Genomic DNA, 14,805 nt, shown 5'->3' with positions numbered 1-14,805 from the left:
TTGGTAACTGATGAGGAATCCTGGAAACAATTCCCTGTGGATACCAAGTGATGAAAGTATTGAAATATATGCCAAAAAATCATTACAAATACCAGTAAAGATACAATACAAATGTATGTTAAGAATAGTCACTGGCCGGCGCCACGGCTCACTAGGCTAATCCTCCGCCTGTGGCACCGGCACCCCAGGTTCTAGTCCCCAGTTGGGCGCTGGATTCTGTTCCAGTTTTTCTTCTTCCAGCCCAGCTCTCTGCTGTGGCCTGGGAGTGCTGTGGAGGATGGCCCAGGTCCTTGGGCCCTGCACCCGCATGGGAGACCAGGAGGAAGCACCTGGCTCCTGGCTTCGGATCGGAGCAGCATGCCGACCACAACATGCTGGCCATAGTGGCTACTTGGGGGGGTGAACCAATGGAAAAAGGAAGACCTTTCTCTCTGACTCTCTCTATCTCACTGTCTAACTCTGCCTGGCCAAAAAAAAAAAATATAGTCACTAAGAATGCATATACCACACTGTTGCAAGGCTAAATCACTACTGATGAATCTGCTTAAGAACTCTATGGCTAAGGTCACAGAAGCCCAGATAGTGATGTAATCAATATGGGAGGCAGGCTGTGTGTGTGTTGGCAGGGGGGAGGGTCCTTTAGGAGTCAGGCCCCCTGCTAAGTCTAGGGGTACACAGCAAAAAATACAAGAGTCCCGCCCTCAAGTAGTATACAATTTGTTATGAGAGAGAGAAATACAAGCAGAGTTCCTCCAAGCTGAGTCTGTAGAGAAGGGAAGAAGTTACAGGTAGAGAAAATACAGAAAGAATAGAAGCCAGGGCTGAGTAAGAAATGAGAGTGGGTCATTTGTAGTGCTCTGATTAGACCTGCACCCCTTTGAAATAACACCAAAAGATGAGAAAAGGAGTGAAAGATGGAGAAGGGGAGTGAGGGGAAGAGAAACAGGAAACAGAATCTCATAGGAAGTGGTAACTGATGAGGAAAAGGAACTAGGAGATGGGTAATAAGGGACCCATTCAAAGTTACCTTTCCAAATCCACTTTGGAGCAAACATTCTATTAAAAATAAATAATTTACTCCTGCTAAATTTCCAAGTAAACTCTGTAGACATTTACACATATAGTTGTCTTTGCTGAATGATTTTCTTGTTCTGTTGTAGATGCAGTAGAAGACACAGATAAACAAATCAGGAAGATTCACATAGAATCCTGTCATCCAGACATTGTCATTGTCAACACTGTGAGCTCTATCTAGCTACCTAGCAATCAATCTACCTATAGCCATCTTTTGTCGGAGGGGTGAGGGTTACAAACTTGTTTTAAAAAAAAGAAATAGGGAAAGGTGTTGCTCCCCCTCTTCATGGAGGAATGACACAGGACCCTGCGCTGTTCTTTTGTCTGCTCGGCCCTTTCTGGGTTTGCTGCTGGTCCTTCCCGGGTTGGCTACCGATCCTTCCCATGTTGGCTGCCGATCCTTCCACCTCCGTGGAAGGGCGGCTCCCCCTGCCACTTTCCCCGCTTCCGCGGGGGAGCGGCACACTGCCGGCCGGCTCTCTCGGGGGCTGCTCAGGTGTTCCTTCAGATAGATGTTCCTGGTGCATGTTGTCTCTCTCCTCCTTTATAGTCCTCTTCCACCAATCCCAACTCTGCTACCCACACGCAGAGCACGCTGCTCTCCTCCAATCAGGAGCAGCTCCTGCAGCTTGTCAAGTTGGTGAGAGGCAGCTGTGTAGAAGCTGTTTACTCCTCTCCCAGCGCCATATTGTGGGAGAGCAGATGCATAGAATAAGTCTTAATTCCAGTAACTTAGTCTAGTCCGAGTTGCTCCCCACAGAAAGGCATTTGGCCTAGTGGGTAAGATTCCTGCATCTCATTTCAGAGTGCCTAGATTTGATACCCAGCTCCAATCTGACTCCAGCTTCCTGCTAATGCTGATGGCGGTCAAGGCTCCAGTGATCGAATTTCTGGTTGCCTGCTTCAACCCCAGCTAAGGGATGTTGCAGGCCTCTGGGGAATGAACCAGTCAATGGGATCTCTCTCTTTTCTTTCTCTTTCTCCTTCTCTCTCTCGCTCTCCCCTCCCTTCCGTCCTCTGCCTCTCAAATAAATCTATTTATAAAGAGTTGATATAAAAATGAAGTTTAACAAATTTTAAATCTATACAATATGAGGGCAGTATTGTGGCACAGCCAGGTAAGCAACTGCTTGAGATGCCAGCATCCCTGCTGTTCTGCTTCCAAACCAGCTTCCTGCCACCTATGTGGGAAACCAGGAGGCAGTTCTTGGCTTCCGGCTTTGGCTTGGACCAGCCCAGGCTGTTGCAGCCATGTGGTGAGTGAATCAGCAAATGGAAGATCTATCACTCTCTGTCTCCCCTTCTCTGTTGCTCCACCTTTCACATAATAAATATTTTTGAAGTTTAAATTTGTACAATATAAAAGTAAACTAAAAGAAAAAAATTATTTGTCCCTTGCCATCAGATGGTCCCCAAACTATTAACTGAGTTTATCTCATGTGCATTTTTTAATGTGTGTTATATGGATACCTTATATATGAATATGAATATATACTTTTACATGAAATTATATATAATTTATATATTGGGGTTACATATAACATTTCACATAAGAGAATTGAGATTGTTTTAAGAATGTATGTCTTGGCCGACGCCGCGGCTCACTAGGCTAATCCTCCACCTTGCGGCGCCGGCACACCGGGTTCTAGTCCCGGTCGGGGTGCCGGATTCTGTCCCGGTTGCCCCTCTTCCAGGTCAGCTCTCTGCTGTGGCCCAGGAGTGCAGTGGAGGATGGCCCAAGTGCTTGGGCCCTGCATCCCATGGGAGACCAGGAGAAGCACCTGGCTCCTGCCATCGGATCAGCGCGGTGCGCCGGCCGCAGCGCACCGGCCGCGGCGGCCATTGGAGGGTGAACCAACGGCAAAAGGAAGACCTTTCTCTCTGTCTCTCTCTCTCACTGTCCACCCTGCCTGTCAAAAAAAAAAAAAACCGTATGTCTTATTTGATAACTAATTTTTGTCTGTTGCGATACATCTCTAACCTCTCTGTCATGAAATGGCAATTGTATTCTCTTAATGACTATAAGATATTCCATTTTTATATCACTATTCACTTAAAAATCCCATTTGTTGGATATTTAGGCTAGTTCTAATTTTTCACACCTCTCTTATTATTGCTTTGCAGAGTAACCCAAGACAGAAGGTGAACACAGTTGAAGATTTCTAATATGTTAGTATAATGCCTTCAGGAAAGTAATGGGTTTCCTTGCCAGCATGAGACTACGTGAACTTGTAGTTCTCCATCAGCTTAGCAGCTCATCTGTCTATTTGAGTATATTTTTAATTTGCATTTCTTAGATTATAGCTGGGGTGGAAAATTGTTTCATATAAATATTTCTCATTTAGTATAATTCCTATTGGTGCTTCTGTTTATTATAAAATTATTTTGTGAAATATTTATAAATACTTCAAACACATAAGAAGTACAGACAATACCACAATGAATATCTGTTCATTGTAGCCGCCCACCAGCATTTTGTCATTGTTTCAGATTTTTTAACAAGGAAAACATTACAGACACAAGGAGTTGTCAAAATGTTCATGGAAAATGCACTTTATCAAACAATTGCACTTGGATTTCAAAAAATTTTGCTCCAGATAAGCCTATCTCTTCATTCCATTTTTCCAAGGACTCTCTTAACTATCTTCGTGTAGTAGCCACCCTGGGTTAATCTCTTCCTTGTCCCATTTCCACCCTGCCATTTTCCTCTCTACAGGTAACCAGAATCCTGAATTTGGTGCTTATATTTTCCTGTGTATTTTGTACTTGTACTTTGAGTGTTATTAATTCCACATGAATTATTTAGGGTTAAGATGTATTTTATATTTAATATACACCCAACTGTGATTACCATTTTATTTGCACTATTTGTCCATGTGCATAGATTGTTTACTATCATGGCTATATATTATTGAACTGTGTGACTATGCCATGCTATCTATAACCATTTTCCTATTAACTTAATTGCCCCTACATTGTTTTCAGTTTTCCACTATTTAATTGCTGAAAAAAAAATCCTTATGCCTCCACTCTCCTGCATATATGTGAGGATTCTGGATAAGTGATAAAAGTGGAATGCTGAGTTAGAGTCTGCACCTTAAACTTCACTAGATCTTGCTAGACGGCTTTGCAAACTACTTTTCACAAATTCAGTACCAACTTGTAATCCAACCAGCACCGTAAGCATTCTCCCTTCTCCCTGCAGGCTTGGCAACACTTGGTAGTATCACGTTTTAGCAATTTTGGCAGTACTTGAGTCTTAAATGGAATCTTATCATTTAAATTGATGTTTCTGATTATAAAGAGAAAGAACATTGTTTTCTAGTTTTATTAGCTGATTTTTCAGTAAGTTGTATATTCATGTGCTCTGTTCATTTTTATATGTCCAATTGCCTTATTGACTTTTAGATAATCTTACTTTTATAAATAATTTGTTGTATATAAATTTTCTTCCATTTTGTGACTGTTGTTTGAACTTTATTTCTTTGAAATTTGTTTAAACCAATGTTAATAAATACAATGAAGTCCTATTTTCAGTGCTTCTTCTTGTAGTCTGTTTTTTTGTATTCTCTTTATGAAATTATTTCTTTCCTTAAGGCTTTAAACATGTATTTCTTTATGTTCTTCTGTAAGTACCGACGCTTTACTTTTCACATTTAGGCCTTTGCTAGGAACCCCTGTGAATAGGAAAGTCCATGGATGTTCAAGTCCCTTCAGGTGTTCAAGTGTTAACATATAACCTTTAGGTGCCAGCGTTGTGTCGTCGTGGGTAAAGCCGCTGCCTGCAGCACCCACATTCTGATTTGAGGCCTGGCTGTTCCACTTCCAATCCAGCTCTCTGCTAATGGCCTGGGAAAGCAGTAGAAGATGGCTCAAGCCCGTCGGCCCCTTCACCCACATGAGAGACCTGGAAGAAGCTCCTGGCTTCAGATCAGCCTAGCTTTGGCTGTTGCGACTATTTGGGGAGTGAACTAGCAGATAGAAGATCTCTCTTTCTCTCTCTCTCTCTCTCTCTCTCTCTGTCTGACTCTCTGTAATTCTTTCAAATAAATAAATAAATCTCTCTTTTTTAAAAAGTAACCTTTAAATCATGTGAATTCTTAAATGAAGTTAATAATTTTGATTAACTTCCAAAAGCCTTCTTTATTTTTCACTCTGGTCTTCTGCCCTAAAGTATGGGTTATTAGACTTTAATATCATGGCTTCTGATTTGTTTTTGTCTTTATTTCTCTTATCCTATGTCCAGCCATTCACAGTCAATCTTTCCTGGTAAGTTTGTTTTAACATAATGGACTTTAACACAATTCTTGCAGTAAATATTTTTTTTTAAATTCCAAATTATTTGGTAACATTTGTTTGCTTCAAAAATTTAATAATTAAATTTTATCAATATATTTTCTTGGTCTTACCACTTCAGTTCCCTTTTTCCATATTCTATTTTCTTTGGAGTAACATTTATTTTGATAGGCATCCTAATCAATTTGTGTAATAAAAAGAGCTGATGAATTAACTAAAACATTTATGTGTATTCACATATTTAATATTTTAAACAATGCTGTGAAGCTATCATTACCCTGATTGCTATTCTCTTTTGATGAGGACACAGAATCAGAGTCATGGATTTTTCTGAAGATACGCTGATGGCAGTTGCTAGAGTGGGGATGGAGATCCAAACAAGGGGATCTAGAATTCACATTCCACCACTCCTTCACTGCTTTGAGAACATCCTGGAAGGGTGCTGGAGGCTACACTTACATAGAGAGAAGAGTTTGGCTGGGTATAAAATCATCAGTCCACATATTTGCTCTTCTAGATTGTTAATGTATTCCTATGTGTCATGTAGTGTTGTTAATAAGATGTTGAATTTTTTTCTCTTTGTGAGCAGTCTGCTTTTTCTCCCTGGAAATTTGTTAATTCTATGATGGCCTGCTTTATCCTACAATTTTAAATATTTTGCTGTGATTTCTGTATGTTCTCACTTCATTGATGTGCTTAAACTTAATAAAAACCATATTTATTGTAATCTTTACTAATAGAAGTTTGGATAAAAAATTTAGGGGAATCTGGGTGTGGTACTTTGTTGGGGCAAAGACGCTAATATGAGATATTAATAGGAGAAATGTGGTGAGGGGCATATGGGAAACTTTTGTATTACTGTCTCACATTTTTTGTTGCAAATTTAAAACTATTCTAAAATAAAATGTGAAAAAAATTTAAAAATCCGGAGAGTAGTAAAAGAGCATGTAATGAAAGTAAATTCCCCAACGGTAACTGCTTTTAATCTTTTTCATTTATAGTTCTTCTAGTCATGTAAGGTATCTCTAAATAATATACTTTTATTTCTATTTCTATTTCTTGATTTATAAGCAACAATAACATTATTGAGTGTTTAACATTTTCTTTGCAGGTTTAATCTTTATATATTATTTCACTTGATGATCGCAACCCTGTTAATTAGATTCTTAGGAGTTTCTTCCAAAAGTTCATGAAGAAATGGAATTAAATGACAAGTTCCCTAGGAACTATGTCCTGGCACAGTGGGTTAAGCCAATTGAGACACTGGCATCCCAATTTGATTGCTGGATCAAGTCTTGGCTACTCCACTTCCGATCCTGCTCCCTGCTAATGCACCTGTGGAAGCAGCAGAAGATATCTCAAGTACCTCGGTGCCTGCCACCCACACGGGAGACCTCCATCAAGCTCCTGGTTCTTTCCTTTGGCTTGGCTTAACCCCGGTAGTTGTGGCCATTTGGGGAGTGAACCAATAGATGGAAGATCTCTCTCTCTCTCTCTCTCTCTCTCTTTCCTTCTCTCTCTCTATACCCAGCCAAACTCTTCTCTCTTTAGCCCTGCCTTAACTAACTAAATAAAACAATCTTTTAAAAAGATAAGTTCATTTTGTTCCAAAAAATTGAAATCCATGCTGTTTTTTCATACTATGTACTTTCCATGCACTTTTTGGAGACCTCTTGAATGCATGTTTTCAAAATTTTTCACCCCAAAATAAGGTTTTTTAAAAAAATTCCCTAATCCCATTTTCTACAATTTTAAAGTATTCTTTGTATTTATTTTACATTTGAGGAAATTGAGGTATGTAGAAGTAAACTTAATTGCTCTAGGTCACATATTTTTAAAATTATTAGAGACAGAGCCGGCGCCGCGGCTCACTAGGCTAATCCTCCACCTCGCGGCGCTGGCACACCGGGTTCTAGTCCCGGTCGGGGCGCCGGACTCTGTCCCGGTTGCCCCTCTTCCAGGCCAGCCCTCTGCTGTGGCCAGGGAGTGCAGTGGAGGATGGCCCAGGTGCTTGGGCCCTGCACCCCATGGGAGACCAGGAAAAGCACCTGGCTCCTGGCTCCTGCCATTGGATCAGCGCGGTGCGCCGGCCGCAGCGCGCCGGCCGCGGCGGCCATTGGAGGGTGAACCAACGGCAAAAGGAAGACCTTTCTCTCTGTCTCTCTCTCTCACTGTCCACTCTGCCTGTCAAAAAAAAAAAAAATTATTAGAGACAGGAAACTGGATGCAATCCTGATCTCCCATGTGGGTGGTAAGAACCCAATTACTTGCAGCTGTCACTATCTCCCAGGGTTGGTATTAAAAGGAAGCTGGAGTCAGGAGCCAGAACCAAGAACTGAACCCAGGCACTCCAAAGTGGGAAGCAAGGATCTTAACCTCTAGGTTACATATCAGTTCCTAGGTCACATATTTTATAAGCAGTGCAGTGAAACTAGTTTTAATTTGAATGGAGGTTAATCTGATTCTACTATATAAGAGAAATAACTAGCTCATTAAAATGGCTACTCCATGACCTCCTGTCAATATATGTATCTGTCTACATGTATGTGTATCCAGGGGAGAATATCTTCCATGCGCTGGTTCACTCCCCAAATAGCCACAATGGCCAGAGCTGAGCTGATCTGAAGCCAGGAGCCAGGAGCCTCTTCTGTGTCTCCCATGTAGGTGCAGGGGCCCAAGGACTTGGGCCATTTTCTGCTTTCCCAGGCCATAGCAGAGAAGTAGAGCAGCTGGGACTCGAACCAGCACCCATATGGGATGCTGGTGCTGCACGCCACAGCTTTAACCCACTGTGCTACAGCACCAGCCCCACTACTTTCTATTAAAGTTTTATAATGGTGCCTACTGGAGCCTACTGCTAGGCGAAATGCTTTTTAACAATAGCACACTCACTTTGTACCAGTTTTATATTTTAAGTGTTGCAGCTCTGTCCACCATCTGCCTGCTTTTGGTCATCTCTTTGGTGACCTTATTTAGGAGTTTAAAAAACATTTTTATCAATAATTTATAAGTATTTTCTATGGTATTTCTATAGGTATTTTCTATGGGGGGGTGGTTCATTAGCAATTGTCAGAATCTACCTCACATTTTTATCTTAAAAAGATCCTAACTCATTGCGGATTGTACATCTATATAGATGCAAAGTTCTTCTACACCTCATGAAGGATTCATTTATTTATTTATTTGAAAGGCAGAAAGAGAGAGAGAGAGAGAGAGAGAACGAATGAATGAATGAATCAGTCTTCCATCTGTTGTTAAGTATCCTCAACAGTCAAGACTAGGTCAGGCCAAAGCAAGAAGCCAGGAACTGCACCCCAATCTCCCATGTGCCTGGACCATCTTTGACTTCTTTCTCAGGCACATTAGCAGGGAGCTGGATGTGAAGCAGGGTGGCCAGGACTTAAACCAGCTCTTCCATATGTGACGTCAGTGTCCCAAGCAATGGCTTAACCAGACATGCCAAAATGCTGGGTCCTGTGCTCATTCTTTCATGGGTGAGCATTCCTTCTGAGTATCCTCTGATCTTTAGTGCTGAATCTCATGATGATTTTTGCTGTGTTTGCTCATTTTCTAAGATAAAAGGAAAGGGGTATCTTGTCCAATTTGATAGTTTATGAGGAATTTGGAAATTACAGCTTTAATGTTTTGCAGTAGATTCTTCTTTCTAATCTGTTTGTGACTCTTCTTCCAGATTAGTCCACAGTACATCTCACAAATTCCTCCTCCCAGCTTCTGAAGTGCCCATGATGGGTGTCTCTAACCTCTTGTAAATACAACTTTCTATATTTCCTTCCTGTCTTCAGAATACCTTGTTGTCTCAGTGATACTTTTTTAGGAGTTATAGGAAGCTTGCAAACTTTTGGCCTTGGGTCCCCCCATCTTCTGTGAGGAGTCACTTTGCTGCAATTCATCTAACAAATGCTTAAATATTTCTGTATGCTAATATTCAGAGTGTTGTGCACAAGTAAAGGCGATACAACCTTAAAACTGGTTTTTACCGAATGGCCTTTGAAGGGCTTGTCATGAGCCTTCAGCTGTTTGTGTGTATGTGTGACTTAAAACAGCAATTTATTACTATCTCCCCTGATTCTGGGGGCTGGCTAGTTGAACTGTGTGGCTGTCACTCAGATCCTCTCCTGTAGGTGTAGTCAGATGGCATCAGAGTGAGAGTCATCTGAAATTTGGCTGGGTTGGACGGCGTAGATGCTGACTCATGTGGGAGGTCGTTCAAGGCTGCCCACTGGGTACCTGCGTGTGGAACCTCCATGTAGCCCGACCTTCACACCATGTGCACTGGGTTGCCGGCGGGGGTTTTCGAAGACCAGATAACCCCAAACCCAGGAACCAGTCAGTAGAGCTCAGGGCTCTGATCTGTAACTGGCACAGCTTTACTTCTGCCATATTCCATTGGTCAAACAGTCTATGCACGTCTGTCTTTCAAATGAAACCATCCTTTGAAATTTCAGTAAGTTCATATACATATTTCAAGTTGATTACATGAGTATATATATAATTATTATACATTCATAAAATTTCCCCTTTCCTCATTAATTGAGCTAGTTTTACTTATTTTCCAGTACTATACTTTCTTGATATCATTTTTTTGAAAATAATAAAATCCCATTTTTTGTACATCAGATTTCCTCCATTAGGTTAATCTTTACAGACCTCCATTTGAGATTAAATATACATCAGTAATTGCTGCCTAACTTCTTAAATAATTTTTTGAATGTTTGGTTTTAGTAGACCTCTTAATTGAATGTCAAGTAAAGTATTTCCTATTGGCAAAGGGATCTCCAGCTTCGTTGAGAAGCATTCAATTAGATGGAAAGCAGATGCTTATTTCTGTCTTATAAACCTCAATGCAGGTTATGTGGTAATTACTTCGAAGAGCAGGATAACAATTTATGTAATCAGCAGGACCCTATAATTACTAATGCATAATTTCTAAACAGCATTTAGCAAAATGAGGCCCATACATACACTTTGTAATGAAAAAGATGTGTTTGACACCACATGAAATTAAATAAAAAATTTGCATATTTTCTTCCAGGAAATGCACCAGCTTCATCTGCTCTATTTTGCTTCAGTAATTCCTGCCTACTTCTAGCTCTGTTATAGGATCATGGAAACACGGAATCACACTGATGCCTGAGTCGGGGAATTCAAGCCAGGGGAAAGCCTTCCTTCTCTGCTATCTAGGAGAGCCCAGCATCACTCTGAGATGATTTGGCAACTTGGAGCCGATGTTAATGTCAAGGTCATTTGCATTTGGAATGTAGGTGCTGGCAGAGAACTTAAGTATTATATGTACTTATAGCTAGTGCAGATGGAAACACTGACACTCAGTAAAATATCACTTGTGCAACATCAAGCAATCTGCAGAAGGAGTAAGAGAGTAGTCACCAATAGTCTTGGTCCTATGTGAATCCATTCCACTGTAGTAGTCAGATCATACAGTTAAGTGCCAGATACTCCATGAGCCCCAGGGATACTCAACTCTTGTGTGGTATCTTAAAGTTTGCACATGCATTTGCATTGCTAGTAGGTTTGTAATGACACAAATGATGCATGCATGTAGGACACCTCCTGGACATAATTTAAGCTCTGTACACAGGAAGAAGTTATGTACTGGCTATTTGCATTCTCTTTCTGAAAGACCACTGCTGCAGTCACACACCGTGATGGATTCTTACCTATGGTTCCTGGAGTCCTGTCAAGGGCATTCCCAGTGTCTTCCTCAAAGCTCTGGACCTAGGACATCAAGATGCATCCATCTCGTTAGAAATGTTTCATAATAAATTCACTTCACTTAATCAACACCTAATGAACATTGACTGGCAACTGACAAGAGCAATAAACGTGAGTTCCTGAACTCAGAGAATACAGTGTGCCAAGAGGAGGTGGTAATGACAAGGCACCCATGAAGAGGATTCGGGGAATTAGAAGATTTCAGGACAGGGAAGGACTGCTTCTTGGTGGGACAGTCCAGGTCCTTCCTGGATGATGTGCATCGGAACCAAAATTAAAAAATAAAAATATTGTTATATATTTTTGTTTTACTCCCAAAAAACTTTAAATATAATTGGAGAATGTGAGTTAATCGTGACTTCATAGATTTATGGACACTGAGAAAATTCAGTTGGTATATAGTAATATCTAGATGAAAGAAAATTTAGTTTCTAAATTCATAAAGCACAATTTTTGAAATTTCCTTCATAAAGCATTGCTCTTAATAATAAAGTTATTGTTAAGATAATAGTTATTCCTTTAAAAAGTAATACATCTTACTTAAAAAGGAGACAAGAAAATAGTCACTATTATTATTTTCAAAGTGTTTCTTTACAGATTTTTCATATACTTATTCTGGGTCCAGTTATGTTGTCAATTTTTTCACTAAAAATTTTTGAGGAAGAACTTTTTTCCCGTATCAGAAAATTTCTTTGAAAACACCAATCACAATGACTGCATGATAGATATACTTTGAAGGCATAAGGAGTCTGAAAAATGTTCATGGAATACACAGATTATGGAGAACTGCATGGATTCCAAACATTTTCTGAATCAAATTCATCTTTTCATTTCATTTTTCAGTGGACCTTTTTTGAAGCTCCATTGTACATTAATCTACTTCATCATTCTCCTGTGGTTGGAAGGTGTTCTGAATTATACACATAAAATTATGCAGACATGCATCTTTGTCCATAAATTCCTTTCTTTCTTTGGTATTGATGTCAGAATATAGAAAGTTCTATCAACTGACATAAGCATTGTAATGCATTGGGCTTGCAAATGACCTTGAACTCGGGAAAAAATTGAGGACCATGAGGATCTAGCACAATGATCCCAAAAGAATTTTTTTCTTCTTTTTAATCCTTCATCCTTTTTCAAAGAAGTTACTTTACACTTACGAGTAGTTAAACACACTTCTTACCGTTATTTTCATTGGTTTTGATAACACAAACCAGTGCGCATCATTTAAGTTTTCAAGTTTAATTCAAAAACTCTTTTTACTGTGACATTATCTTGGGGAAAAAAAATCCATGCATTGCAATGTCAAACACATATTTGTCTATTAAATAAAAAATAAAAGCGAAGAAGTCCAACAACTTAAAGAGAAAGTCCACCTGAGCCAAACTTAATAAAAATTAAATAATCATAACTTTTGAAATATTTCCCTATATGCAAGATGCCGATTGGCATTTTTAAACAATTTCGTTAAAATGTTCTCACTCATGACTTCAAGAGAACAGAGTCTTTGCACACAAGCAGGAAGAGTAAATATAATTTATTCTGCATACAAAGAAGCATCCAACTTGACTTTAAAATTGCACAAATTTCACAAGTATTAAATTTATTTGATATGTCTGAGAATTTAAAAAGGAGCTGACTCAACTCTACTAGGCAAGATGAACACAAAATATGTTGATCTTTGCATTAAAAATTTATGCACAACTTTGTGGGAGTCATAATTTTGAGAAGTGGCCAAATATTGCCAAATTTAGCCTTCAGTGTGACTTTAGGGAAAACATCATAGATTATTCTGAAAGCAAAATTTATCCAATCATAGTTGAAATTCTGATAGCTAGATATTTAAGTACATTGGCTCATGTTTTAAAAGCCATGGAAAACTGCCAATTTCACTCATATTTTTCATTTCCTATAATTGGATTTTTAGATTTTCCATTGGAAAATAAATATAAAATCTGTCATTGGCTGCTATTTAAGATGAAATCTACGCATGCTTCATTTACTCATCCATTGACATGGAGTGAAACAAATATTTTTCCCCAGTGACATGTAATATTTTACATGTACTTTTAATAAAAAACAAAATTCAAGTAGTGAATTTTTATTAAAGATCTGTTTGGGGGCTATTTCTGCCCTTTATATGAATAGTCTCTCTCACACACAAATCCAAGAAAATATTAAAGGGACACCATAAATAAAGTTGTTTATGAAGTTTGACAATAATTCTGGTTTTCTATAGAAGCCACCCACAGATTAGATTAATATCAGCAAATACGTTGAATGTTACTCTACTATTCACCAAATCTTTGCTGGGTGTATACGTTCTGACAATGTTATTTACTTGTCCACTAAAGATTTGCTGGGTGCCTGCAGCTGGCAAAGGCACATGGGAGAGTGCTCTGGGGAAACACAAATCGCCTGAATATAATCCTTTCCTCCCCTCCAAATATAAATAGGTAGGCTTTTTTTTTTTCTTAAATAATTGTCATGTAAGGATATCTGGAAATGTTCTGGGGAAAGACTTTTCTATTTCTTTGAGTGGATTTTGACATGTGCCGGTCCTTGTACTCTTCCATATAGATGGCATACAGGGACATCATTTTCCTTGAAGTCTGTATAGTTTGAAGCAGAAGAATCCTAAGGGACAGAGCTGTCAAATGAAGCTTGACATTGGGTTGGAGTTTGGCACAACTCCTTGCTTGGATCCCAGCTAATACGGCAGACTGACTAATGCACTGCAGATGGGCTTGAAGTCCTGTACAGCCATTTAACCATTGGTCTGTTAATTAATCTTTACATGATTGAGTTAAATAAGAATAGTGATGCCTCTGTTTATCCTCAAATCAGGGCTCTTGACCAAAGGGCTGGGTTTTTTTTCCTCTCTTTTATAACTCTACTGATTTTCATATACCTTTTAAAATTGGCTTAATATTTTAACATTCTTTGTTTTTATGTAGATTATATGCATACATGTTCAGAAATATAGAGAGATGATTGGTGACAATCAGGACCATTAACAGCTATATATTTTAAGTCCATTATTTTTTAAATGTACTTTATTTGAGAGGCAGAGACACAGAGCTTCCATTCACTAGTGTACCCTTCACTCTCCAAATGCCTGAAACAGCTGGGGTTGGGCAGGGTCAAAGCTGAGAGCCAGGAACTCACATGCATGCAGGAACTCAAGTACCTGAGCCACCTCCCACGCCACACATCATTAGGAAGGGACAATGCTGAGATGGACTGAGGCTTGCAGGCATCCCTAGTGGTATCTTAACAGTTATTAACCAAGTTGTTTAACCAAATGCCCACCCCAGGGCAAATTTTGTATCTTCCTTGGGTGGGGAGGGATCCCAATAGGCACGTTCACCTGGTTAAATCCTATTCTTCTTATATGATTATGATAGAACCTTACTTTCCACAGGTTCTTTGACCTTCCTAGTGTTCTGGCTGATCATGAATGTCTTTTGGTGCTCTCTAAATAACTCCAAACATATCTGTATAGTAACATAAAAGTTGATATGTAGAGCTGGCACTGTCCCTAGGATGTGATGTTATTGGTTTCTGTGCCCACTCCTGCCTCTTCTCTGTAGCTCGCTGGAGGGCAGATTCCATGATGAACTTTGTGCTAGTAACTCTGTGCCTGGTACATGGAGGGCTCAGCTGAGAAGTGATGCCATCTTG

General features: G+C 39.5%; 1 protein-coding gene across 6 annotated transcripts in view; it reads right to left on the bottom strand.

The window, feature by feature from the left end:
• Positions 1–14,805, bottom strand: part of ITPRID1 (ITPR interacting domain containing 1) — a 129,504-nt gene that overhangs the window by 51,386 nt on the left and 63,313 nt on the right. For all 6 annotated transcript variants that reach the window (XR_016222594.1, XM_089315473.1, XM_089315474.1 and 3 more), the window contains one exon: positions 11,067–11,124. Coding sequence is in view for 5 of the 6 variants with exons in the window: in XM_089315473.1 (XP_089171599.1) it covers positions 11,067–11,124 (58 nt within the window). In the remaining variant the exon portion in view is untranslated. The remainder of the gene's footprint in view (positions 1–11,066; positions 11,125–14,805) is intronic.

This window comes from Oryctolagus cuniculus, chromosome 16, assembly GCF_051225735.1.
Source record: "Oryctolagus cuniculus isolate XC-2025 breed Fujian yellow rabbit chromosome 16, ASM5122573v1, whole genome shotgun sequence".
Classification (NCBI taxonomy): domain Eukaryota; kingdom Metazoa; phylum Chordata; class Mammalia; order Lagomorpha; family Leporidae; genus Oryctolagus; species Oryctolagus cuniculus.
The sequence above is the reverse complement of the archived record's forward strand: the minus strand, read 5'-3'. Positions and strand labels throughout refer to the sequence as shown.